Raw genomic sequence first — 27,992 nt, forward strand, 5'->3', positions numbered from 1 at the left:
CGTCTCCACATAGTGTGGTATTGCCATTTATCACACAGCTAAGAGGTCAGGGATGCACAGCTGAAAGCAGAAGCACCAATTAAAGTAGGGATGAAAAGAAATAGCAGTTGTTTTCAATCTTGAAAAGAGCTTGGCTTGGCCCAATTTGTGCCAAAAGTGTGTCACTTACTATGCACGTTTACTGTGCATACCCGAATCAAGCTGCAGAGGTGAAGTAACAACGCCTCTCACGGGTGACGGACTCCCAAGCCGTTCCTCTGCTCCCGGCTTCAGAAGGGATTACGTTTCCCTCCTCAACGGCGAGGCACTAAGCCGGAGCCCGCCGGGCAGTGTATTATGATCTGCGTGTCCAGTCCCTACTATGACTAGGAATCCTAACTAGAAATAAGGGATACTTATATTGATCCTCCGAGGCTTTGGAATAGCGGCCACTGGCTGGTCAGGCTGCACGGTTTTCTCTTTTTCTCCAACGTGCTTCTTCTTTCATTTGTCCTAACGAGGCCTAAAAAGTTGAAGGCCGAAACGCATCGACACCCTTATAAAGAGGTCTCTTGCAGTAGAACATCCATGTATTAAGTACCCTGTACATATCATCAAATACCGAAGAAAGGAATTTTTACTTTGCATATGTGTACAGTCAAAAGAGACTATCGGTCACTGTGATTGTGCATACATTTTCAAGCACATCCTTTTTTCTAGATCTTTTTGAAGAAGAAGAGTTTTTATGTCAAATTTTGTATGCCTCTTTTTTGTGATATCTTGTGTTGAATTTGTATAAATGTTTGATTTGAATGTTTTATAAATGACACCATAAAGTATTGCATTCCTAGTACGAAAACGTTGGAGAATGCTACTACTGGATGTGTTTAAATAAACAATGTATGAAATTTAGATTTCAACTGATGATTAACTGAAGTAACCATTTTGATGAAATAAGAGCAACAATTTATTCCCGCATCTCAGTTTGTGTTATTAATGTGTTTTGGTTAGCCCTTGAGATGCAGGGTGATAAGGGCTTTCCCCCTTACTTATTCTTAAAAAGTGTGTCACTCTGGGTCAACTGTCATGTTAATGCACCTACGTGCCAACTCCAAGCCCACTCACCGCACAGAAGCTCCACACATACCTGAATCTCTGGGTAGCTTTCCCGGCTGGCACCTTCCAGCTTTCTCCAAAGTCATTGACATCCTTCACTAGTTTGCCATCGCGCCGTGTGAAGTCATTCTTATGCTTCCCATCGAAGTTGCCGCAGAGCCCTTCCACTTTACTTTTGTATGTGTTCGGCAGGGTGATATCTAATGTGACGACAATGAGATGCTTCAACAGAGGATCCTGGCACAGCATGACTTCGGACAGCTAAGACATCAAGAATGTCACCAGTGGGATGTGAACTGGACCACCACGCAATGATCACAACTCTGCAAGCTGCATATGGGCATGTAATTCACCTCTCTACTGCATGATTAATTTATTCTTACCAGAACCTTGCAATTGGAAAGAAAAAAAACACATTTTCTGCCATGCTGCTAAATTCAGGGCTTCACGCTGTGTCTGTTCTCACCTGCATTTTCAATGCCATCGAAACTGACTGATAAACCGAAATCTGTCTCCAGGTAGATTCGCGTCGAGCTTCGGTAGATTTTTAGCCCTTCGTGAGGTTGAGCTGGAGGCACCACTTTTACTCCATCCAACTAGGGTGGAAAAATGACACTATTTTATTAATTGCCCATTCTGGATGAGTGAGAGCTCTCAAATGGTATAAGTGATGAGTGCACAGGTGAGTGAAATGTATGAGTGTGCAAGAGTGCATGTGAGTGATGAAGATTGGATTTTGACAGTGGTGCACTTTAAGTAGATGGTGCACTTTAAGTAGATGTTGATGGCTGTGTGGTGAGCAGAGAACAATAGCATGTTATGTGTATAGATGATGAGGAGGGTGTCCATAAATCACAGACTCCCAGAGCTCAGAACTGTATACAAATTGCAAGCCAATCAATGCATATCTATTTACATATTTATGTATCATACGTTCATTTAAGAACACCTGAATATGCTGCATGTGTGGATTTGCACTTTGAAACTTGTCCATATATTTTTTTGCTCCATTTTTTATAAAATATTTTGATGTCACCCCCTTTACAAACCACACAGCAATTTTGAGGGTGTTCTCTACTTTACCACCCTGGGCATGGATTCACTTCTGCTCTTAGGAGGCGTAAAGCTGAGTCATACAAAAGGTGGAATGTGCCTGCTAAAAGTTTTAAAATCCCCCAGAATTTGCATTATTTCCTTCAAATGTTTTGTGCTCTTTCTTATCATTTGAAAAACCATTAACAATTCAATCATGTCTCTGAAAACCTAAAAACAATAACAACACAAAAGACTGGGAGAAACAAACGACGCTGCAGGTGAGAGGAAGTGACGGAGAGAAGGAGGAAGATCAGAAGGAAGCCACAGGTAGGTGGATGGTAGAGTTAGAAGGAGAACTGGAAGGTTTGGGAGAGAAAATGTGGGAAATATAGAAAGGTAAAGGGGCAAGTATTCTGAGAACCACACCAACAGACAGACCCTTTGGAGATAGACTGACACAAATATGGAGCGTTTGAATGCAGCGGCTTCATTCTCTTACCAGAAGCTTCTTCTTCTGCCTGAAGAGCACTGAATGACCATACACGTCTGTCCGGATCTCCTGGATGTAACTGATCTTGTAGTTTTGAAGCATCTTCTCGTTTTTCCCCTCAATGTTGAAGGACTGAAGTCGGTCCGGAAGGTCTGCAGGGTTCTGGACCACAGTGTAAGTGCCTACCCCTTGGAAGTGATGCACCAACCCGTCGAAGGTCAGGTAATGGGGGTCTCCAGTAATGGAGCACTTGGCAAACCCTGAAAGAGAAGTTGACAGTGAGCTGCCTCATCAGAACATGGTATCCACACAGATGGCTCTTCTGGGCTCATCAGGACATGGTATCCATGCTGATGGCTCTTCTGGGCTCATCAGGACATGGTACCTACACAGATTGCTCTTCTGGGCTCATCAGGACATGGTACCCGCATAGATGGCTCTTCTGGGCTCATCAGGACATGGTACCCGCACAGATGGCTCTTCTGGGCTCATCAGGACATGGTAACCCGCACAGATGGCTCTTCTGGGCTCATCAGGACATGGTACCTGCACAGATGGCTCTTCTAGGCTCATCAGGACATGGTGCCCGCACAGATGGCACTTCTGGACTCATCAGGACATGGTATCCATGCTGATGGCTCTTCTGGGCTCATCAGGACATGGTACCTACACAGACGGCTCTTCTGGTCTCATCAGGACATGGTACCCGCACAGATGGCTCTTCTGGGCTCATCAAGACATGGTACCCGCACAGCTGGCTCTTCTGGGCTTAACAGGACATGGTACCGCACAGATGGTACTTCTGGGCTCATCAGGACATGGTATCCATGCTGATGGCTCTTCTGGGCTCATCAGGACATGGTACCTACACAGACGGCTCTTCTGGTCTCATCAGGACATGGTACCCGCACAGATGGCTCTTCTGGGCTCATCAAGACATGGTACCCGCACAGCTGGCTCTTCTTGGCTCATCAGGACATGGTACCCGCACAGATGGCTCTTCTGGGCTTAACAGGACATGGTACCCGCACAGATGGTACTTCTGGGCTCATCAGGACATGGTATCCATGCTGATGGCTCTTCTGGGCTCATCAGGACATGGTACCTACACAGACGGCTCTTCTGAGCTCAGCAGGACATGGTACCCGCACAGCTGGCTCTTCTGGTCTCATCAGGACATGGTACACACACAGATGGCTCTTCTGGGCTCATCAGGACATGGTACCCGCACAGATGGCTCTTCTTGGCTCATCAGGACATGGTACCCGCACAGATGGCTCCTCTTGGCTCACCAGGACATGGTACCCACACAAATGGCACTTCTGGGCTCATCAAGACATGGTATCCATGCTGATGGCTCTTCTGGGCTCATCAGGACATGGTACCGGCACAGATGGCTCTTCTGGGCTCATCAGGACATGGTACTCTCACAGATGGCTCTTCTGGGCTCATCAGGGCATGGTACCTGCACAGATGGCTCTTCTGGGCTCATCAGGACATGGTACCCGAGCAGATGGTTTAGTGCTAATGCACTGTATGTTGGCTCCAGCAACATTTCTCAACAGATGATTTGATGAGACCATTTCAGTAAATAGCTACTATTGTCTTTGAAGATCTTAGAGTAATATTACTTAATTGATTCCTTTATTTACTTTTACATTTACAATCCACTGTGGCAAAAAAGTTGAATTCATAGTTCTCTTGGTGAACCCTTAAGTAAACAGTAAATCAGTCCGATAAATACCTATTCGCTATATGAAGAACAGAGTCTAATGGAAAACAATGGTATTCATTTGTGTCAGATGGCTGGGGCTAGAAACAGTGGTGGAGGGACACCAATACAATCTGGGCCTTAACAGTAGAGTAAGATCGTGCCTGGCCATAAGAAGAGCTGATCTGCACCCTTGGCATTACACGGTCATTTTGTCTCTACACTGAAGGGAGCTCGCAAAAGACTGCCAACGGAATATGTTCTGTGGCACTATATACTACTACATTTGTTTGAGTCTGAATGAATTAGACATTCTTAGGGGATAGTGCTGTCTGCCTATTCAATTTAAAATATGCTAAACATACATCATTAGAGTTACATGCTTATGTGTAGTAGGCATATACCTGTGGGCTTGCAGCCGTAATTCCCATTGGGTTTGAGGATGCAGACCTCGCCAGGCTCACATTCGTAGGGGTTGCACTTGATCTTGCCCCCCTTCCTACATTGGCATTTCTCAGTACAATGGGGGGTGATCCAGCTCTCTCCAACCTGCAAAAACATGGACAGAAGAAGTTACAGACATGGATACACAGGGCCTGGTTCCAGATGAGCTCCGCTAGTCCAAGTGTCCTGGCCTTCTCACTGCCTCCTGCAATGCCAAGGACCATATTGGTCACACCTGCCTCCCACCTTACTTCTTACTACCTCCTGCATTCCTGGGACGCCTCGTTGCTGTGGCAGCCATGCGCATTACAAATCTAATAATAATAATAATTTCCAAGGACCCTACTGGTCACACCTGTCTACCACTCTACTGCTTACTGCCTCCCGCAATACCAAGGACCCGCGTAGTCACACCCGTCTACCACCCTACATCTTACTGTCTCCTGCACTGCCAAAGACTCTACTGGCCACACCTGTCTATCCCCCTACTTCTTACTGCCTCCTGCAATGCCAAGGACACTACTGGTTACATCAGTCCAACGCCCTACTTCTCACTGTCTCCTACACTGCCAAGGACCCTACTGGTTACATCAGTCCACAACCCTACTTCTCACTGCCTCCTACACTGCCAAGGACCGTACTGGTTACATCAGCCCACCACCCTACTTCTCACGGCCTCCTACACTGCCAAGGACCGTACTGGTTACATCAGTCCACCACCCTACTTCTCACTGTCTCCTACACTGCCAAGGACCCTACTGGTTACATCAGTCCACCACCCTACTTCTCACTGTCTCCTACACTGCCAAGGACCCTACTGGTTACACCAGACTATCACTCTTCCTTTGCATTGAAGGAGATGTGAAATGGAGGGACATGTGCTATGTTTAGGGTCTGTATTTGTATTACCCCCTCACTGTTCCCATTGGCTTCATGTATTGAAACACCAAATCACAGATACAACTATGAGAAAACATATATTTCTGAACAAATGTTAGAAATCTTAAAGACGATTTAACATTCCCTTTTTAGGACATTTTACAGACAGGAAAAAATCAAAAATAGTTTACAAAGGGTCAATCAAGCCCAGGTGATCTTGGTTTTACAATCGGCCCTGTTACAGACATGGAGGAGCCAGAAGCCTTTTTACACATGCCCACTGTATCTGCAGGATGCAACGGAACAAACAACAGTGTGATGCATTTCACGCATTTCCACCTGAGCCTCAGAGGGTTGCCCCTGGCATCTCCCCAGTGATGCAGGGCACAGCTTTATGCATATGGTAAAAGAAGCCTACTGTAGATCTGGATATCTGCAGGTTTGTTCCATGACAAACATCTGTAAATCAATTATTTTGTTCTCAGTCTCAAATACAGTGGGGAGCTTTGGCTGGAAGCAGCCTGGTTCATCCAGTAAACCTTTTGAATAGTAAGCGTGTCATGGAGACACGCTTACTGTGTACCTATGGTAAAACCATGGACAGCTTATTAAATAGCAGACTAGGAGTTTCACTTGTGCTTCTGTAAGAAATGCTGAACTCACCTGGTAGTAGGTGTCGTTGGCTGTCCTGCAGCCACAGTCGCCGAGTGGAACGCACTGGTCATCGCTGAGCACGTACCCATCATCACAGACACATCCTTCCACGCAGTTCACCGGCTTCTCACATGTGGCCGAGGCATAGATATCATTGCAGGTCGGTGGGCAGAGTGAGGCACAGTCTGTGTAGTGGCTGTTGGTTGGGCAAGGTAAGGCTGGTGGGCAGGAAAATCGCACGGTTATAAAACTGAGACAGCTGAGATGATGACATTAACAGCACTCTACTTCCTTCTAAGCACTATGACTTGTATTGCTGGAAATCTAACCATATGGGATGGAAATTAGGTTTTCGGGATACAGACAAAGAGTTAAGGCTGCTTTACATGTATAGCATATTATAACCCGTACCACTGGCATTATCACAGACTGTAGTCAGTCAGAAGGAAAGCGGGCCATGCAGCTCCGTTTTGGAGAACCTCAAGAATCTAGTACTTGCAGGGTACATACTTTTGATTTCTCTGTGGAATTGAGGATTACTGAAGCAGAGGTTCTTTCTCCTAGCAGCAGATGCATAGCATTGCTTCCTAGGTCAGATAGAGAGGCGTTTGCATCCTGTGGCGCTTGTGGCCTAGATGCACTGGGACTTCCTCGTAAAGTCAATTGTCATAGCCCACCTTCTAGACGGCTCAGACGCACTTTACAAGACAAATGGTTTCATGTCTTTGCTAACACTGCTAGGAATAGTTTGAGAGTAGTTTGTGAGTGCTGTCTAGTTAGGCATGTAAGTTACCTTGAGACAAGCCTAGTTATATCTTGGGATGTTCACAAAAGATAAGGATGTCGGTTAGAAAGCCCCCGTTCACAGGTCAGAGGCTTTCCGAGTGGCATCTATGGTTAAAATTTAAACAAGCTGGTCAATCCGGCTGGCTCCCACAGGCTCAAGGAATCTGCCGGCCAGACGGAAACTGCCACATAATCCCTTATGTGTGGTGTTTCCGCCGTAGGGATTATGATGTCGGTTTCCGACAGGCTTTCCATGTCGGGCCTGCAGCACAAGCTCCCAGAGAATAATGGGAGTATGCGTCCGCACCATCCTAATACGGTGTTTGGAACCGCTGACCTACGGTCGGTCGATTCCCACACCAAAATGGTGTTGAGCGGAGTTAAGTCTGCTCAATATTGTAATTAGAGCCTATGTTGTGTGTACCAGTCATTAGTACACATTTATTCCACATGAGCCAACACTGTTTGAAGTCACACTTTAATCACTTGTACTATGATGGCTACCCAAGGTCTCTTGAGAGTGAGTCAAAATAAAAACATTCTATCAGAGGTTTAATATCTAGGGGACTTTTCACAACCTAAGTTAAATAACTAGTGTTTAGTGTGAAGCATTGTAAAGAAAGCAAGTGAAAAAGGATATGTGGGTTCAATAATGTCCTCGTTAACTTTATTAACATTCTTATATATTGTACAGTACTTCATAACACAACTCCGCTGTTTGAAAGCTCTCTAATTATAAATGTCAAAAGTGTGTGTACAGTTTACATGAAATCTTCATAGCAGTTCAAACAATATGTTTCTCAACTGCTGATGCACAGGTGTATAGGTGTGAACTAAAGACAACTTTTATTGTCTTCAGTAAAATAGTTTATTGTATATTAACAACTTGCAAAATGTATTCCTAATGTCTACATAAGTAAACACTTGAGACTCTAATTACTGAGTTAAAGGGTATATAAGCAAATACTACTACATTTATGAAGTATTTATGATATTAAGAAGCTTGTTTCGGCCACTGCACTGATGGTTAGTGGCCTTCACTAGGAATTGATAAAAGCTTGTGGTCTTGATTTAGAGAACATCGTTAAGTGAAACTCCTCGGACACATGGAGAAATGTGTTAAATATAAACAACATTATACAACTGGGAAAGCATGGAGGAAATTCTGCTGATTGAGATGAATCCATACTTTGGAGGCATGTGGTGTATCCGCCTCTGGATATAGCACATTTTCAGGAGTTGATGAATTTTCTATTACCTCTGCATTTGAAAACACAATGCACCTCCAGTTCTGTAATGTCCCAGGCTCTAGAGTAGCTTCCATAGAAGAATATGCTGTACAAGCACCATTCACAGCACAGGTGTATCCGCTTAGACGTACGGGATACAACTTTGGATATTTTTAATTTAGCATTAAATCATTGCACTTCGTTTACTTATCCTTCATTTATTCACTTGTAGGTTGTCAACAGACAACGTCTTTTGGAAATCTGGAACATCATTTAGAGTCCATCGGCCGGATCCACCAGGGCAGAGGTGGGATCTATTCCGCTAAAGTGGTAGAGACCAACCACCATACTTACATATCTAAGCATGGCATGTGAAGATATGGGCGCCTTTAGCAGAGTAGGCTTTGTCGGGGCTCCATTGAAGGCACTGAAACTTTGCTAACCATGTTCTATGCTTATTGAGCCCACTCAGTGTGTTCTTCGAAAACCAACTCACAAAATGGAAGTTTGATATTGAAAAACAAAAAAGAAATGTCCCTGACATGCTGGGAATTTTCTCCCGGTTTGTCAGGATCATTTTGTTGTTGAACTGTTTGGGACCACCATGCTCTTCCTGGCAGTCCTGAACAGGAAAACGTATGTTGGGAATCTTCTCTAAATAGGGAATACCGTTTCGGGTACTTTGATGGATGCACCAATATCCATGGGCTGTCGGTCAAAGATTTCTTCTTACGGAATCTGCCTAGTGTCTGTCATCTAAAAAGAGCAGTGGAACTCTGACCATGGCGCATTGGACATCTGCTAATCTCTAAATAGGTCAGTTGATCTTCAATGATTACGACATGATAAGTTTCATGGGTCTAAGAGTACTCAGTACATAAGCTTCTCAGCTCAGAGCGAATCTTAAGTTCGGGTTTATCAAATTGAGTCAGTCCTAGATATTGGCTACAAGTTCAGAGGAGAAAATGGCTGCTAAATATGCACTGACAAATCAGGATCTATTAGCTGCAAAATCATTATTAGACAATGTTACATACTTGGCATACTTACGGCACAGTGTGGTGTTCCTCCACTTAATACTGATGCCTTCAATCCGGCAGGCATCAACGTACGCCTGGGCAATGGCGCAGAAGGTGGAAAGCATGCCGTCATACTTGCACATGTCATAGACACAAGTCTCAACGAAGAGGTTAGGGTTGACCAAAGCATGGCATGGTTTGAAGGCAGCAGATTGCAAGATGTTGCACTGTTGTTGTACTTCTGGTAGCTGTCCAGCCTTGCATGGAGGGTCAAAATCTTGTCTGTTGTCAGGTAAACAACTGCAAAGCAATGCAGACAAGTCAGTTAGCAATGCAGACTGGAGCATGAACCTCTTTGTTTACTTTTGCTTAAAGCATCATTATCTTTTTGTGCTGTTCTATTATTACGGAGTTGCTACTATTAAGTGTTATTGATTAAGTATCAAGAAAGTGTGCTCAATAGTCGAACTTTAAATGACTGAAGGTGAGAAGGAATATGCTACTTACCAGTATGCATCTGTTCTTGGCATGTAGAGCTGCAGATCTACACGCTTTTGCATAGATCGCCATCTGGTGTTGGCCCGGATGTTTGCAGTTTGGTTTTCCTCTTGGAAAGTCTTTTGGAAGTCACAAGGTCGGTGACTCCTCCTTTGGATCGTATTGCGCATGGGCTTCGGCTCCATCCTCAGATTGTTTTTCGCCAACAGGGAAAGATGGAGCGTAGTAATAACAGTGAAGAAACCCATGTGTGTTGTATCTAAATAAGATAGAATGGAACAGATACAGGTAGCCGGGGAGGTGGGTGGGCGTGTGTAGATCTGCAGCTCTACATGCCAAGAACAGATGCATACTGGTAAGTAGCATATTCCGTTCGAGGCAAATGAGTTGCAGGTTACACACCTTTGCATAGACTATATAGCAGTTCCCAACCTTAGCGGCGACCACCGGTATCTGTTGCAGTGGTTTGAAATAGTGCTTTTAATACAGCCTGGCCCACACTAGCTTGTTGCTTGGTTTGCACATCTACACAGTAGTGTTTAGTGAAAGTGTGCGGTGTTGACCATGTAGCTGCTTTGCAGATATCATCTAATGGGATGTTCCCTAGAAAAGCCATAGAAGCCCCTATCTTCCGTGTAGAGTGGGCTTTAGGGATAACGGATAGCGTTCGTTTTGCTTTGTGGTAGCAAATCTGGATGCATTTTACAATCCACCTAGCTATCCCTGATTTTGAGATGGGGTCGCCTTTGTGTGGTGGAGAGAAAGAGACAAACAGTTGTTTGGTCTTTCTGAAAGGTTGTGTTCTTTGGAATTAGTAAAGTAAGGCTCGTTTGACATCTAGCGCGTGTAGAGCCCTTTCTGCAACAGTTTGAGGTTGCGAGAAAAATACCGGTAATTCTACAGTTTAGGTGAAAAGGGGAAATGACTTTAGGTAGGAATTTTGGGTTGGTACGGAGAACAACCTTGTTCTGGTGCATTTGAAGAAAAGGTTCTTGTATGGTAAGTGCTTGTATCTCACTGACCCTTCTAAGGGAAGTGATGGCTACAAGGAAAGCTGTTTTCCATGTGAGAAATTGCAGTTCGCATTTATGCAAAGGTTCGAAGGGAGGCCCCATTAGCCTTGTGAGAACGATATTTAAGTTCCACACAGGTGAGGGTGGTACTCTGGGGGGAATTATTCTTTTTAGGCCTTCCATGAAGGCTTTAATGGCAGGTACTTTGAAAAGTGATAGGTGCTGCCTGTTTTGTAGGTAAGCTGCAATTGCTGCGAGGTGTAGCCGAATGCTAGATTACACCTTTGTAGGTGGAGTAAGTAGCATATGATGTGTTGTATAGACAATAAACAACAAATCTTTTCCACTTGGCAGCGTAGCAGGCTCTAGTGGTAGGGTGTCTAGCTTCTCTGATGACGTTCATACAGTCAGGGGGAAGGTTTAGGTATCCGAATTCTAGGATTTCAGGAGCCAGATCGCAAGGTTGAGCTGAGATGGGTCCGGGTGCCTGATCTCTCCATGGTTCTGGGTTAGGAGGCATGGAGAGAGGTGTAGCTTTTGGTGTGGTACTACCGAGAGTTCCAGCTGCGTGGTGTACCACGGTTGTCTGGCCCATGTTGGAGCTACTAGGATCAGCGTGAGGGAATGCTGTTGTAGCTTTCGCACCACTAATGGAATTAGTGGGAGAGGTGGAAAAGCGTACGCAAATTTGCCTGACCAGTTCATCCATATCGCATTTCCTTTGGACAATGGGTGTGGGTATCTGGCGGCGAAGCTTGGGCATTTTTTGTTTTCGTGGGTGGCGAATAGGTCTATTTGTGGATGCCCCCACGTTTGAAAGAACGGGTGAAGAACCTGCGGGTGAAGTTCCCACTCGTTCTGGGAGAGTAGCGGAAGCACCTGCTGAAGCGTTACCATGTGAAAATGGTCTGAATGTATGTATGTGTTTAGGGGCCGGAGATCTAGAATAGGTCGTAGAGTCTCGTCCGTTTTTGGTATTAGAAAATATAGGGAGTAGACCCCTAAATTTTGCTGATTGACGGGAACTTGTTCTATTGCATGTTTTTGTAGGAGGGAGATTACCTCCTGTTTTAGTAATGTGGAATGTTCTTGTGACATTGGGCGTTGCCTGGGTGGAATGTTTGGGGGGGTAGATGTTAATTCCAGGCAGTATCCTGACTGAATAATTTGGGTCACCCACTTGTCTGAAGTGATGGTCTCCCAGACATGAAGGAAATTTTGAAGTCTGCCCCCGACCGGAGTGGGATGGTCTGGAGGGAGCGGGGGGAAGTCATTGGGTAGGCGGTGTGGCAGAGCGAGCAGTATTTGTTTTGCTTCTGCCTTTATTATTATTGCCCCTATAGCTGCCTCTTTGATAACCCCTTGTGAAGGTGGACTGAGTGGGAGATTTGTAGGAAGTGGACGCGTTATCTGAGGAGTAGCCTCTAGATGTACTCCGAAAGGAAGAGCGGCGAAAAGAGCGCCTAGGAGGGTGTGACTGCAGGGCCCCCATGGACTTCGCCGTATCGGTGTCCTTCTTCATTTTTTCGAGGGCCTCATCTACCTTTGGGCAGAATAGGTGTTCTTGGTCAAAGGGATGATTCAGGATGGAGGCTTGTACCTTTGGTTTAAAACCTGATATTCTTAGCCAAGCATGGCGACGGAGGAGGACACTAGTATTAATGGCCCTGGAGGCTGTGTCTGCTGCATCTAAGGCACAGCGTATAGAGGTGTTAGTTATTGTCTTACCCTCTTGAATTAATTTATTGGCCCTATTTTTTTATCTTTCAGGGAGGTGGTGCATTATGGTTTCTAATTCATCATAATGTGCCCTATCGTATCTGGTCAATAGCGCTTGGGTGTTGGCGATACGCCATATATTGGCTGCCTGTGACGCAGTGCGCTTTCCTGATGCGTCCAGTAGCTTTGACTCTTTGTCAGGTGGTGGTGCTTCGCCTGACGCCTGGGAATTTGATCTTTTTCGTGCAGTGGAAACCACTAGGGAATCGAGTGGTGGTGGCCCTTTGATATAGGCAGGATCTGTGGAGGCAGCTTTGTATTTTTTCTCTATGCGTGGGTTAATGACCCTGGCCCTGACTGGGTCCTTAAAAACCTCTGGCACATGTTTTACCACCCCCTTAAGCATAGGTAGTATGGAGGTAGACCTATGTGTGGTATCAAATGTGTCGAGGAGGAAATCCTCCTCCACTGGGTCAGTGTGCAACTCTACCCCGTGATAGTGTGCCGCCCTTTGAAGAAGGTGGTGGAAACCTAATGAGTCTTCCGGTGGAGATGGCCTGGAAGGGTAAAGGTCATCTTCTGGGTTATTGTAGCCGTCCCATGGGTCTGGGGATCCTGTAGGGGTGGGGTCTTGGGGCACATCCCCTGTATCGTGATATGGGTCCCCCTGATCATCATCGTCTGGAGACGGGGTCGGAGAGCGATGAGGTGGGGGTGGAGAAGGCGGAGGGGGCGGAGGTGGAGAGGGTGGAGGAGGTGGAGGAGGTGGGGAAGGTATTCTGAAAGGGGAGGTAGCAAAGTCCTTCCTCTTTGGAGGTGGAGGCAGAGCCGGTTTGTCCAAATGTCTCTTTTTGGAAGAGAGTGCCAAATGTCCAGTTTTTGGATCCCTGGTGAGAGTTCTTTGTAAGGGATACGGTGTAAATAGTTCCTGTGACAGTGTTTGGTCCGTCGGCGCTGAAGTCTTCGGGGCCGATGACTTTTTAGGCTTGTCCGTGCCAGTTTGCTTAGCACTGGGCTTGGGAACCTCCGATTTCTTGGTCGGCGCCGAGGTGGGCTTCGGCTTGGAAGTGTCGGTGCCGAGGGCCTTATGGGGTTTGGTCAGTACCGAAGATGGCGTCGGTACGGGTTTCGACCCCAAAGGCTTCGGTGCGGAGCTCGGTGTCGAGGTAGAGGTAGGTTTCTTTTTCGGTGCTGAAGTGTGTTTCTCGGCACCACTGGCAGGCTGGCTCGAGCCCGAGCCGCCGGAAGGCTTACTTGGCTTCTTCATCGGGCCCGAAGGTGAGGTGTGTGAAGCAGTGTCTCTGGTCTTGCTTGGCCCGGAGGCGAAGGCGTGACCGAAGCCTTTTTGGGTGTTGGCGCGGGTGTGGGGGGCGGTATATTACTCACGACCCTCTGCGCCAGAGTGATGTCCTCCACATCTGAGTCGTCGTCCTCGGAAGCACTGACGAGGTCCTCTTCAGTGCGCTGCTGTCCCGGATCTTCGATGTCGTCTCCGAAGATATCGACTGGAACAGAGGTCGAGGAGTGTGCCATGTTTCATCTGGCTCTTCGGTCCCGAATAGTCTTTTTCGATCTGAAAGACTTACAGGCCGGACAGTCTCGAGCCTCGTGTTGAGGGGAGAGGCAGAGGTTGCACAACCGCATGAAGATCGGTGTGGGGGAATTTGGACCCACATCGAGGGCACTTCTTGAATGGAGTTCTTTCCATCAGCCGGGACCAGAGCTTGGGTAGGCCCGAAGGCCGCCGTCGACGACTGGAACCGAAGATTTGTCGATGAGAAGGTGCGTTGATTGAGGAGATCGCGATCGAAAGAATACCGCTATGTGAGGTGAGGATTCCGCTTCGATCGTCGAACTGGAAAATGTTCGGAACCGGAGTGCGAAGATTACATCCGAGCCCGATGGCGGAAAAAAACGATCTGAGGATGGAGCCGAAGCCCATGCGCAATACGATCCAAAGGAGGAGTCACCGACCTTGTGACTTCCAAAAGACTTTCCAAGAGGAAAAACAAACTACAAACATCCAGGCCCAACACCAGATGGCGATCTATGCAAATGTGTGTAATCTGCAGCTTATATGCCTCGAACATTTGGTTTGAGAGGCCCCCAGACAAAAACACGTTCTGGGCCTCAATGATGTCAACAGTTGGTCTTTCACCTCTGATATCCAGGAGCCTTGTACAGTGGACTATCAAAGTGGGACTAAGTATCCCTTTTTACACTTGACGCTCAGGTAGACGGGCAGAGCTGTTCAACGATTTTTAATGGTGGTGTTGTGGGCTAAAAACTGGGAACTCAGCGACACAACACTCAATGTTCTGTCTGTGATGTACTTTTTTTTTAAAAGTACTTTAAACACACACACCTCTATATGACACAGAAAATTACAAAGATTTACAAAATAGCAGATGGAAAAACCTATTGGAAACCCTCCTAGTGGGGAACTCCAGGCACAAGGAGACAAACCCAGGAAAGGTTCACAGATGAAAAGCTTACTCCATAAACCCAGACCCCCATAGTTCTGAGGCCTCTTTAACCATTTGTGTCCCAGCAGACCAAACTCCCTATATAAGCCAATGGCAAACTATGCAATGATACACAATTATACAAAAATCAGACCTACTCACTTTGTCAGGGGCATTTACAATGGTAAAGATTGGCCTTCAGACTTTTCTAATTTATGCAAGATTTCATACTGTAAATGGGCTGGCTTCAAAGTAACTTCACATAGAAGAGGGACTGTGTTTGAAGAATTTCAAACACTGATAATCACCGTCAGTCCCCAATCTAAATCTAAGCCATAGAGTTTCATGCCTCCTCACCTGTGTTGAGCACTTTGAAGTGACAAAAATGACACATAGTACTCTATAAAACTTAAATACAAATAAATCAATAGATTTAGTCACACAGAGTTTTAAGAGGGCTTCTTTTCAGAGACTTCCAACTTCATACTGCATATTGCAGCTCTGCAATGTTTCTACACTGCATTTAAGGCTCCTTTTTAAATTAAAAGTGCAACTCTTTACTAACATGTTCCACCCCACCAGGACTGATTTGGAGCCGCAGAGTGTTTGATGGTAATTCCAGTGCTTAGACATTCAAAATGAAGACATATTTACCTAGCAGTGTTGTCTTCCGTTGACTTCCAGCTGTTTCCAAATATTGCGACATTGTCCGCAAGTCGACCATCCGGCATCAAGAGCTCGTCATTTGCTTTACCGTTGTAGTTACCACACATTCCACATACCTGCAGCAGATACATGACCGGAGTCAGTTATCATTGTAATCCAGAGTTTGATCTCACAATTTGTCTGACTCCCAATTGTGCATCCCAACAGAACGACTGAGAACACCAAGTCTCTCTTTGCACAACAGGTGTTTCCTGTGGCACTTGTCCAAGCTAGGAATATGCTCTTTGTAGTCTCTGATGCTTTTTCATAAGACAGCACTTCTCTTTGTGCACTAACTGTGTTTATTGCTACATTGTTGGACAACTAAATGTTGTCACAATTCTGAAAATGCTGACCCTCTGCTGGTGGCAATGTGTTTGAAGTCCTTGAGAAAGTTAAAAAAACACAAGCCACTTATCTATAAGTATAGTTCTCCAGTGTTGGTATCTTTCATAGTCCTTGTCATCTATGGGGAATGATTTGTGCATGTGAATCTATGAACGATCCAATGGTACAAAATGATTCATGGAGTTTCTATTGTAATAAAGTATTCAAATTTCCTTTTTAATAAAATATTCTGAGAAAATATCTAATATTATTGAAGACATCACAAAAATGTGTTTATGTTTCTAGATTATGAAAAAAATAATTTGTTTTATGCTTGTTTTCAGCAAAAACATTTCTGTTAGAAAAAAGCCAATTCTAAAACTTTTGGCAGCAGAAACTGTTGCCTTAAATGTCTAATAAAGTACTCATTACAAACTAAGCAATTTCAAATATTGTAGAAGATTGGGAAACAAATGCAGTCACTGTAATACATCAAATTCAAGGTGTTCTCTAACCTTTGAGTAATAAGAGTCTGGGAGCGATATCTCGAGGTGTTGGTTTCCATCAAACTTCACCATCATGCCAAAGTCGGTCTCAACCACGGTGTAGATTCCAACGGTGCCGATGGAGATCCCTCTGGAGCGAGTGAGCACAGGAGAGTGAACTCTCTCGTTGTTCAGCTGTAAACGAGACACACTCGTGAGTGGGACCAGAACGCTTTTCCACAGGGTACCCCACTTAAAACTACAGCATGGCAGAAAGCAAATAGTGGAAGTGAGGAGCGATCTAGAGATTGTGGATCTTGGATCTGGAGGTGAGGTGCTGAGAACCAATTAAAATATCAATGAGACAGAGAGTCTGGTTTGTTTTATTGACAGAGATCGAATTGAAATGAAGGACTTTCTAGACAAAGTGCTTGTAGGACAGCTTGATAATGAACATAGCTTTGCCTCTCATACTAAAACGTACTTTGGCACTTGCTTATCACTGGCTTTAGTTACTCAACAAGCTCTTATTTTCACATCATATTTTGCTGCTGTAAACATCAGCCTGAAACAGGAGAACCAGCTCTGATTGAGTATCAGCAAGTTTAACCCAACATTAGTCATGTACAACCCAAGGATGCAAGACAAGTTCTTCCAACTCACCATCTGCACATGGAAATCGACCTCCTTAAGCAGGATGTAGGACACACAACTATCAAGACAAATGCAAGGGGCACCATGCGAGCTACAGTACCCATTACACATAACATATGAGACTAAAGTAACTACACTCACCCGCATGATACACACCTTAGTTCATCTAAGGAGTAATGAAATCACACTCCAGTGAATGCGCTAGAGTGCATCTAAAGAGACAACGCCACATCCCCGTGATGTATACAAGAGACCTTCAGTGGTTACAACATTCCAATATATGATGTGTGTGAACTTGCAGCACACAACAGTCGCAATGTACATGAGACTGCATCTGAGACACCCAAGCACCATGGTGTACACAAGACTGATGCCACAACACCTAGTAGAATGTGGCGAATTTCCTGCAGTTTGATTTAATATTTAACTTAAGGGGTTGTAGCAAAGCAAACGTTTCAGATTCAGAACAGATATTAACCTCTCTGGTTGTACCCTAGGACAGCCCACAATCATGGGGAATTAAATCCCATTTACTGAATCTCGAAAACAAATAGTAGAGATGCCTTAAAGAAAATCGATATTTGATCTCGTTCAAAACTCAATACCCGGGTGACTATCACAACTGCTTCTGGCCGGACTCAAGTTTCAGAGAGGTTCGCAGAATAGGTTAAGCCCAAATACAGGATCCTCACCTGCTGGCCAAATATAAACGTATATAGGAAAATTGATATCAGGTCCTTAAATTATGGTTTCTCTTCATTGTTTCTTAATGTTTGGTAGACTTACAGTTGCAAACAAATATTAAATTAAGGGCAATAAAACCTTTCAAGCAAATTTTTCAGTAAAACATATGGACACTACTTACCAGGGTTCTTCTGCTTTTCTGCAAAGTGACACGTGTGTTGTAGACATCAATGTAGACCTCTCTGAGATACGTGGCTCCTGGTATGCCTCGATCCTCATTCTTCCCACTGATGGTAAAGGGGATCACACTGCTGTTGTCACAGACATGCACCAAGGTGTATGTGCAGGTGCCCAGGAAGGTGTGCATCACTTTATCGAAGGTAAAGTAGTGAGGGTCTCCAGCCACATGGCACGATGCTTTACCTAGAGGAGACACATGTGCGGCTCACTGTCACAAACAAGTATTGGAATCTAGCCACGATTCACAAAGTGCTGCAGTAAAAGGTCCTAACTCTACTGCTAAAGACTCCACCCTACGTTTGGAGTAAATTTTCTACTATTTGGAATCCTGCAAACATCCAAGAGTAATCATGAAAATCTGCAACACTTGTTGATTTCTAAAACTACTACGTCTGCCCAAATTCACTCATGCAGGTTTCCACCATGTACCAAAATGCATAAGTAAATAAATCAGGATAAAATTAATATATGCAAATTATCTCTTTTATGTTTACCCCCAAGGGGAATTTCATTCCTTATAATTGTTGGGATGTCCCTAGTCAATCCACACCTTAGAACAACAGTCCCTCTGGAGTCTTGTAGGAAGAATTTGCATGTATTTCCAGAATGTGGGGTTGCCCCACTCCTGAAACATCAGGTCACACACACTGCCAGATATTTACATCATTGCATTACAGTTACTTACATTTAGAAAGTAAACATCTACATTGCCACCACATGCATTGTCTTTGATATTTTGCGTGCATGTACAGACTGGGTAAGAGTTAAGGGTTCATTTTAGGGGGTTGTGATTAGTTTTAGGATTGAACCAAGGTTAGAGATAAGGTTTAGGGTTAGAAATAGAGTTAATGTCTGGAGTTAGGCCAGTGGTATGGGTTGCTAATTAAGATAAGGGCTGAGGTTAGGTTAGTGTTACGGTTAGATGTTGGTAACCATGTCAATGGCTCAAGTCAGATTAGTGTTAGGAATGGGTTCAAATTAAAGGCTGTGGAAGGTGTTGGAAACAGAGTTAAGGGCCAGGATTAGGATAGTGTTAGGGGTTTGGAATACAGTAAAAGGATTGGATTAAGATAGTGTTAGGGGTTTGGCGGTGTTGATTGAGTTAACAGCAGGGTTAAGAGTTGGATAGGTAGGTAAACAAGCAAGGGCTGAGGTTATGTTATTGTTAGGGATTGGTAATACACTGAGTTTAGGTTAGTGTCAGGGGGAAGAGGTTGGTAATAAAGGTAAGGACTATGTTTGTTTTGTGTTTGTGGCCTGTTAAAAGTAAAGGCTGTTGAAAGGGTTGGTAACGGAGTTAGGAACTGGGGTTATATTAGTGGTAGGAATTGGTAACAAAGTTAAGGACTAGTAATGCTAGGAGTTGGTAATAGAGCTAAGGGCTGGGGTTAGGTTAGTGTTAGGGATGGGTTAAAGTTAAAGTTAAAGGCTAGGGGCAGGGTTTGATACTAGAGTTAAGGGCTGGGTTTACATTTGTGTTAGCGGTCAGTAATACAGTTAAGGGATTGGGTTAGAGTATAGTTAGGGTTTATGCGTTGCTAACAGACTTAAGGAATTGGCTGAGAATAGTGTTAGAGGTTAGTAATAGAGTTGATGACTGGGATAAGATTAGTGCTAACTGTTAGTAATAGAGATAAGGGCTGGGAACAGAGTAGCGTTAAGGGGTAGGGGTGTGTAATTGCATTATGGGCTGGAGTGAGAGGAGCTACAGTGGTTAGGGGCGAGTAATAGAGTTAAGGATTGGAATTAGGGTAGTGCTAAGGTGTTTACTAGATCATCAAAGGGCTGGTGTTAAAGGAGTATTAATGGTTATAGGTGAGTGATAGGGGGACTAGGATTAGAGTAGTAGTGTTTGGGTAGGTGTGGGTAACAGAGTTAAAGGCTGGGGTTCGAGGAGTATGAATGGTTAGGAGAGGGTAATAGTGTTAAAGGCAGAAATTAGGGTAGTAGGTGGTATCAGAGTTAAGGGCTGGTGTAAGAGGAGTATTAATGGTTAAAGGTGAGTAACAGAGTTAAGGACTGGGATTAGAGTAGTGTTGGGGTAGGAGTGGGTAACAGAGTTAAAGGCTGGGGTTTTGCCAGAGCATCAGCGGTTAGGAGTGGGCAATAGAGTTGAAGGCCGAGAATAGGGTAGTGGTTGGTAGCAGAGTTAAGGGTTGGGGTTAGCAAAATCTTAAGGGTTCGGGTGGGTACCAGATTTCAAGACTGGAGTTGAGGTAGTGTTCAGGGTTATTGGCTGGTAATAGAGATAAAGGCTGAGATTAGGGTGGTGTTAGAATTTAGGTTGGAAATGGAGTTAAGGAGTAGGTTTAGTTTGGTTTAAAGGTTGGCAATAAAGTGAAGTGATTGAGTTAGAGTAGGGCTAGGGGTTAGGTATTGCTAACAGAGTTAAGTACCAGGCTTAGAGTTGTGTTAGTGTTTGGTCATAGAGTTAGAAGGTTTGAACTAGGTTAGTGTTAGGGGTTGGTAATAGAGTTAAGGGCTGAGGTTAGGTTAATGTTATGGATTGGTGGTTTGTAGCCGAGTTAAGAGCTGGAGTTAGAGGAGTATTAATGCTTCGGTTGGATAAGAATTAAGGTCTGGGGTTTGGATAATGTTAATGGGAGCTCTGGATAACAGAGTTATTGGCTGGGGTTAGGGTAGTGTTTGTGGTTAGTGGTTGGTAATAGAGTTAAAGGCTGGAGTTATGTTAGTTTTAAGGGTAATTGGTTGGTAATAGAGTTAAAGCCTGGTGTTACGGTAGTGTTAAGCGATGAAGTTGGTCATAAAGTTAATGACTGGGGTAAGGGTACTGTTGGGGGTAGGTTTGGGTAACAGAGTTGATGGCTGGGTTTAGGATAATATTCAGGTTAGTGGTTGGTAATAGAGTTAAAGGCTTGAGTTAGGGTAGTTTTAGGGGGTAGAGGTTGGTAATAGATTTAAAGGCTGAGATTATTATGGTGTTAGAGGGTGTGGTGTTAAAATACACATAAAGCGGTTACTGACAAGTTAGATATTTTGTTGATATAGTGACAAATTGTCCCTGGGACTTGGATTTTTCTGCAGCAGTACTCATTCTGGGTTTACTTTTAAAATGGCAACTTTTCTGATTGACAGCAGCCAATTGGGTTTCCAAGTAAGTATACATGGTGTTAAACATGTGTACGGTCCTTCCATGTGAATTTGGATATGAGTGTGAAAGATGTCAATCGCGTGATGATGTAGTCCTAAGGCTGAGTTATCACTTTTGGAAGCAAGTGAGGCATCTCACACGGTCTCTCCTAATCTCCCACCTTTGTGATCCTGGGCAGATCTGTTTTCTTCAAGGTTCCCAGTTTCCCAGCTAACAAATGGCAGTGACAACAGAAAGACAAAAGACCAATCAGATGAGTACCAAGGGGATAAAGCGCAGTAAACGGGTCATTCCACTCAATCTATATCACTGTAACTGTATTCAGCCTCAAAGCGCCTAGATGCAACTCAGTGCTTGATGCGGCGCTAAAACAATAATAATGTTGGGCCTGAGTCACAAAAAGTAGTAATTCTGCCCTGCTACACTAATTCCATTTTCAAATTCACAAACATTCCTGGAATCAATTCTGGAAAGCTGCTCCAGGATCAGATTACCAATTTCCAGGCATACTTTTGGGACTGTCTTGTGATAATTCACAAAGACTCCTATTACAACTTACGGAGTTCTCCATAGTGACAAAGTTCTCACAGGGGCAAAACAGCCCTCTGTGCAAATGCATAATTTCTCTTTTTTTATTTCTTGTCAAATTGGAAACCATTTTTGCTCGAGGAGAAAGCCCTCCTGCTACAGTGCCGGACGGGGGAACCAGGAGCAGCCCTGGCAAAAAACCTCAAACCAGCGCCCTTCCTTTTGTTTTCTTGTGCTATCACTCTCTTTCCATCCATTTTCTTTCTCCCCTCTATTCCAGTGAGTCTTCTTCCCCTCTAATCACTTTTCCTCTCTATCTTCACCCTTCCTACCTCTCATTCTCTTGAAGTCTCCCTGTGCATTCGACAATTAACGTTAGGACGCCGGGGAAAGAAACAGAGGCCCCAGAAGGGGCCCTGGGCTCTCAAAACAAGGGCTCGAGCCCACCAGGGAAAGGCCTGGTGAACTAAAAGGCATTTCTTTCCTACACCACCACCAAATGTTTGGGTTAATCCGAATACATTCCCACCTGTGAAGAGGTTCACTCGGGTCGGTAAATGGAGTAGACCACTGACCATTTCCATTTGGATTGGGTTCATATTTAGTAGAATGCCTTTCTATCCAAAAAGGGACTAGCAAGACAGAGAGCCGGTGGGATACTGAAAGGAGCAACCACCATCCTGAACCTTTCCGATGCGAAGGGCCGGTAGATGCGGTACTCAGAACACAAGGGCCTACAGATGTGGAAAAAAGGGTTTTCGGATAGCAAGGGTCATGGCCATTGACTATGTATGCCTGCAACACCAGAAGGGGTGGAAATGCACCTTTTGTTGAGAGTGAGCCAGTGCAGGGCTCGTATTCTTGAACCCTAGAAGCAAGGAGGCAGCCACAGGATGTGAAGGAATTTAATACCAAATACTTTGTATTCATCCGTTCCCCTGTCTTGAACACGCAATGTTTGAATCTTGGATGAAGGGAAGAGAGATCCCCCTTAAGCCTTAGGAAGAGTCGTGTATCGCCAATGTATGAAAAGTTAGCAAAACCAAAAGAAGGAATGAGTTCTGATAACGGGGTCACATAGTGATGCATTGAGTGGGGCACAAATTGGAAGTCAATGATAACCAATGCCTGATGTTAAATTGAAAGGGTGGGGTGATCAAAGTCTGCGATCTATTGAATAAGAAGAGCTGTTCCAGACCTCAGCCTCTCATCTCTCCTTTCTCAAGACTATGGAGTAAAATTGGACAGGGGACCGTATCAAAGCAGCTGATAAGTCCAGTAAACTGAGAATGGCAGAGTTACTAGAGTCTGGGCAGAGACTCACCTCAACAGGAAAGTCACCAGAACGGATTCATTGCTGTACCCGGGGCAGAAACCAGACTAGTGAATATCGAAATAATGAGGTATTTCTGTGTGGGCAGAGATAGCGGCTCCTTGACACTGATCTTCATAGGGGCCAGCAGCAAGACAATGACTTTTGGTTCTGCAGTAGTTTTTTTAAAACAATGGAAGCCTTAAAGTGTCATTTCAAAAAATCAAGAGCAGACCCAGAATTAAATGACAGGTTGAACAGCAAAGTTAGAATCTGCGTAATTTGAGGGGCTAAAGTCTAAGGTACTTTAGCGGGACATGGATGGAGTGGGGTTCCAGATTGTAAAGTACAGGTTGGAAGTGGATCGTATCAGTGGTTGAGAATGGCCACAAATGTACATGTTTGTGGGTGTTCCCAACTTTCTAAGGCAAACAACATATTTGAACATCCACTTCCGACCTCTTGATTGGGATGTACGATGTTATTGCCCGAGCTCCGGAGATGAGAAGTGCTGTGCAGTCTTCGGTGCACTTTGTGAACACATCTGTATGCAGCACAACTGCAGTATCTGTGCAGACACTGAACACATCTAGGGCCCTCTACAGATTATGAATACATCTGTGAACAGTCCGATGTTAGACACGGTGTACATTGTAAATATATCAGTGCACACTGCTATATGGGGCTCTATGCAATTTGTGAACACAGTCTAACACAGTGCCATGCACGGTTCTGTACATGTTTTGAACACATCCACATATAATGGTGTATAGGCCTCTGTACACTTTATGAACACATCTGTACACATCACCATAAAGGTCTAGGAATACATTATACAAACATCTGTATGGACTGCTGCATAAGGAGCTGTACGCAGCTCCATTACAGACTCAATGCATTGTAAACCCATCAGTAAATAGTGATGTATTGGGATCTGTACATCTCTGCTTGGCATCATATAGGTCTCAGTAGAGTGCCATAGTTCATTAAATTAAAAAAAATATTGCAAGCACATTAAGGCAGTGGCATGTCTTCTTTTTTTTCTTTTTTACTTCTATTATTTTTTCTGACTTTTGCTTGCAAAAATAAATTAATAAAACATCACAAGAACATCAGCTTGGCCAGGTCAGATCTGTTGGCTTTGTCAAAGTACATTTTGTTTTGTATGGTGCACTCCAGGAGAGTGTCTGTGTTTCCTCTGCTTTCTTCCCCTGTTCCTCCCCATCCCACTAAATACATTCCATATTTTTTTTAAGGACCAGGAACTGCAAAGCAATGCTGATTCTCTTGGGTTTTTTAAAAACATTTTTCGCTTACCGGTATAATATGACCGCCCACAATGTAGAATAGTCAATTAAAAATACCCACCATGTATCTTGACATATGTCCATGCACATATCACATGCTACAAACCATGTGTGTTCATGCTTCACGAACATGCTCATGCGTGCATCATGATACACATGTGCACAAGCATCACAGTGGATTCTTGCACATTCATGACATCTTGGAATGGGTGCCATTAGATAGAAAAACCATTCCAAGAGTGCCAACAATTCATATGTGTGTACATCTTAGTGTTACTCCAATAATTCAAAGGTGTAGAGTTATGAATATGGGTACCCTGCATTTGAGCATGGGCAGCTGTCCAGTAACTTACCCTAACCCCCAGCCGCAGCCCCAAGGAGCATTGTAATGCATGCATATAGCTCACTGTGGTGGGAGTTGTAAGGGGTCTCTCCACTGAAGCGTCCAACAAGGGCTGACTCTACAAGCCCCGGTTAAGTGGATGAACTGAGACCACTGGCGCATGCTACGGAAGCCGACAGACATTCCCAAGATGGTCACGTGTTTGCTAATGACTAAACTCTGCCATTTTTAAGCCAGTGGTGTGGAGGTGGACCCAGACTTACCGCAAAGTTCCCGGGCTCTCTCCCTTCCCAATCTGTACCAGACACAAATGATTAATGTCTGAAGAAAAATCAGAATAGGAAAGTGACAACTCACCGGTTGAGTGACAGCTCAGCACGCCGTCTGTCACTTCACACCTCTCTTGTGGTCCACACTTCCATTCAGTGCACGCGATTGCGTTATTGTGGTTACATGTGCACCGTTCGCTGCAGTCTGATTGAGTGTACCAACTTTCACCGAGCTGAAACAAGAAGAGAGTGTGTGAGCGTGATGCAACTGCTCAAGGGTCATGAAAAGGTGACATCACGTAAGGCTGAAAAGAGTGTGGACCAACTTCATCAGGATACACTGGAAGGCGCATCATGTGCTCTGCATAGAGCATAACTCTGGTCTCCAGGACATGAGGCAAGAACATTTATGAGTCCATTTGTAGTATCCCCTTAACTTACCTGCTATATCTGTACTGCGCAGACCTCTGCTTACCTGTATAAATGAGTCTGAGGAGTCCACTGCTCCGGCAGCTTCTCGTTAAGGATACTAGATTGTGGCGTTCTATCATGAAGAGAGTAGCATGGCAGAGGTCGTAAAGGTGCCCATTCTAGCCATTTAATCCTGTTTTCCCTCATTTAATAAGAATATTCTGCTGTCAACTGGTGGGAGGGTCTGCTAGGATTACAGCCCTCCAGCAGGGTGGCCTTAGAACATATTCTAGACCCAGGTCTATAGTGTTATAGAGTAGAATGCTCGGAGCTGACCAGTAAATCACAATGCTCCACTTCCGGTCTGGAGCTATCATTAGAGCACCAACATGGGAGGATCCTGTGGCTGCCAGCTCCCTCCTCTTTGGATTGCCTTGTCTCATGTCCCACACACAGTCCAGTGTCCTAGTGCTCCACTAAACAACTCAGGAGCTGCTCTTAATTTAAATCTGTGCTGGCCCCGCCCCTTCCTTGTCACAGAAGAAATGTATGCCTGAAAAACCTTACAAAAGTGAAAAAAAATAATAAATGGACACGCTTGCATATTGTTTCCACTGTTCTGCAGAGTTTGGGCTTACATCTCTACCTTGCTAAAGAATGGAGGAGCAGATGGAAGGAAGTGGGAGCGAAAGCAGCTCATGGTCTGAGAGCTGCCGCTGCAGTGTACAGAGGAGTTGTGTCCCACGGTGAGTCGAAATCACCACTCAGGAGCTGGGAAGAGGATGCTAAGAGCATTCCTGTTTTTACCTGCAAGGCAATAATGCTGGTTAATCACCCTCCCCACCTGATGGACCCATAATTGCTGGGAGCGTAATTATCAGTCATTATTGCCTGCAGTCGCAGGCAATAACCTTTACCTGGAACACTGGGATGTTGGGAGCCCCACTGAAGACAATGGAAGGTAAGAGGATGACTATGTGGCTGGTATTGAGCTTACGGTTTAACATTCCACTATTTCTGTTTATCCCTGGTTACACTAAAACATTCTACCCTGAATGTGTTGAAAGATTGCTTTATGATAGTTCTGTAAGGGTTAAAGTGTCAGACTACAACTAGAGAAGAGGGTATCGCGTAAGCAGGTAAAGCCCTGAGCAGCGACATAAAGTACCATATTAAATCCTGCGAGTAGTCCTAATCTGACAGTGCAATATTCCGTGGATTACATAAGGAGTGTATGAAGCTAGCAATGTTGACGAAACAGGACGACCGACATGGCAGACAATGCTCCCAACTTAGCCTATCTGGACAGATTACCTGATGATAGCTGTTGTCAGCGTCGGTGCAGCCGCAGTCCGTAGGAGGAACACACCTGTCCCCACTGAGGATGAAGCCTGCGTCACAGAAGCAGCCTTCCGTGGCGGCGGACCCACAGGAGCCGGAAGTGGCAGTGCTGAAGCACGTGGCAGGGCATCTGGAGCCACAGCTCTCATACTGGCTGCCACCAGGGCAGGAGATTGCTGAGGACAAAGGAAAAAGTTGTATCGTTGAATACATTTGATGTATGGAACAGTCCTAAAGGTTACCAGCGTATGGCTACAGAGATACGCAGACATTGTCCCAACTGAGACAGCAGACATTATCCCAACTAACACCCTCAGAGGATAAAACAATTGTTTTCAATGTATGCAGTGAATGTACCTATTTGATGTGTCAGGTGCAACAGAAAACCCACAAAAACGACCACCTGATGTCTGTGCATATTTTATTATTGATAGAAAAAACCTCTCTTTTTAGAATGTTAAAAAAAACTTAGGTCTGTGGTTAATCCGTCAAATTATGGAAATTCTCAATAAAGAAGACAACTTACGACAGAAAGTGTTGTTTCGCCACTGCACACACACTCCGGCGTTGGTACAATGTGCCGCATAGGCCTGCAGCGCATAGCACAAGGACAAGGACTGTCCTCCGGTGGCGCACATGTCAAACACGCAGCTCTTGAAAAAGTTCTGTGGTGGTACCTTGGCATGACAGTCTTTGAAGATGCCTGGAGGACAGAACATGTGAACATGAAAGTTTGCTCTGATAAGGAACATGTGAACAAGCAGTTCTAGACTGTACATGAGAACGCACACAGGGATGGGACTTCGCACTCTCTTCCCTGAATCAGGACAACGTTAACCCAACATCCTGGAGGAACATCCAAGTATAGTCCTGTCCCTACTACAGGAAATAATACTCCCCCAAACTCCAGTCCTACAAGTTAAAAACAGGAACCTTGATGGGAAGACAAACCCTCTCTGGTGCTAAGACCCTTGATAATTGCTTCTGGCAGTTGTGCAGGAACTATTTCTATCCAAATGGCGCAGAGCCCTGTCACTATTGCGTCAAACTTCCCCCTGTGGTGCAGGAGCTATTACTGCGCCAACATAATACAGCCCTGGAATCACCGGGTCCAACCCCGCACTATGGTGGAGGACCCCTTTATCAATCCAGACTACTAAACCCCAAGACTCACTGGGCCTGACCCAAGAATGTGGTGTAGATCCCATCACCAAACGAATCTAATCGTTGGAACCAA

The 27,992-nt window shown here is 44.7% G+C and overlaps 1 protein-coding gene across 1 annotated transcript in view; it reads right to left on the minus strand.

Moving 5' to 3' along the window:
• Positions 1-27,992, minus strand: part of LOC146788647 (IgGFc-binding protein-like) — a 279,601-nt gene that overhangs the window by 20,779 nt on the left and 230,830 nt on the right. Inside the window, exons 57-68 of the mRNA XM_085635859.1 lie at positions 27,282-27,458; positions 26,729-26,931; positions 25,092-25,236; positions 18,074-18,315; positions 16,585-16,749; positions 15,692-15,819; positions 9,374-9,642; positions 6,318-6,526; positions 4,736-4,880; positions 2,630-2,880; positions 1,562-1,691; positions 1,127-1,295 (exon numbers count right to left, since the gene is read on the minus strand). Of these exons, the coding sequence (XP_085491985.1) occupies positions 1,127-1,295; positions 1,562-1,691; positions 2,630-2,880; positions 4,736-4,880; positions 6,318-6,526; positions 9,374-9,642; positions 15,692-15,819; positions 16,585-16,749; positions 18,074-18,315; positions 25,092-25,236; positions 26,729-26,931; positions 27,282-27,458 (2,233 nt within the window). The remainder of the gene's footprint in view (positions 1-1,126; positions 1,296-1,561; positions 1,692-2,629; positions 2,881-4,735; positions 4,881-6,317; positions 6,527-9,373; positions 9,643-15,691; positions 15,820-16,584; positions 16,750-18,073; positions 18,316-25,091; positions 25,237-26,728; positions 26,932-27,281; positions 27,459-27,992) is intronic.

Source organism: Triturus cristatus, chromosome 11, assembly GCF_964204655.1.
Source record: "Triturus cristatus chromosome 11, aTriCri1.1, whole genome shotgun sequence".
NCBI lineage: Eukaryota > Metazoa > Chordata > Amphibia > Caudata > Salamandridae > Triturus > Triturus cristatus.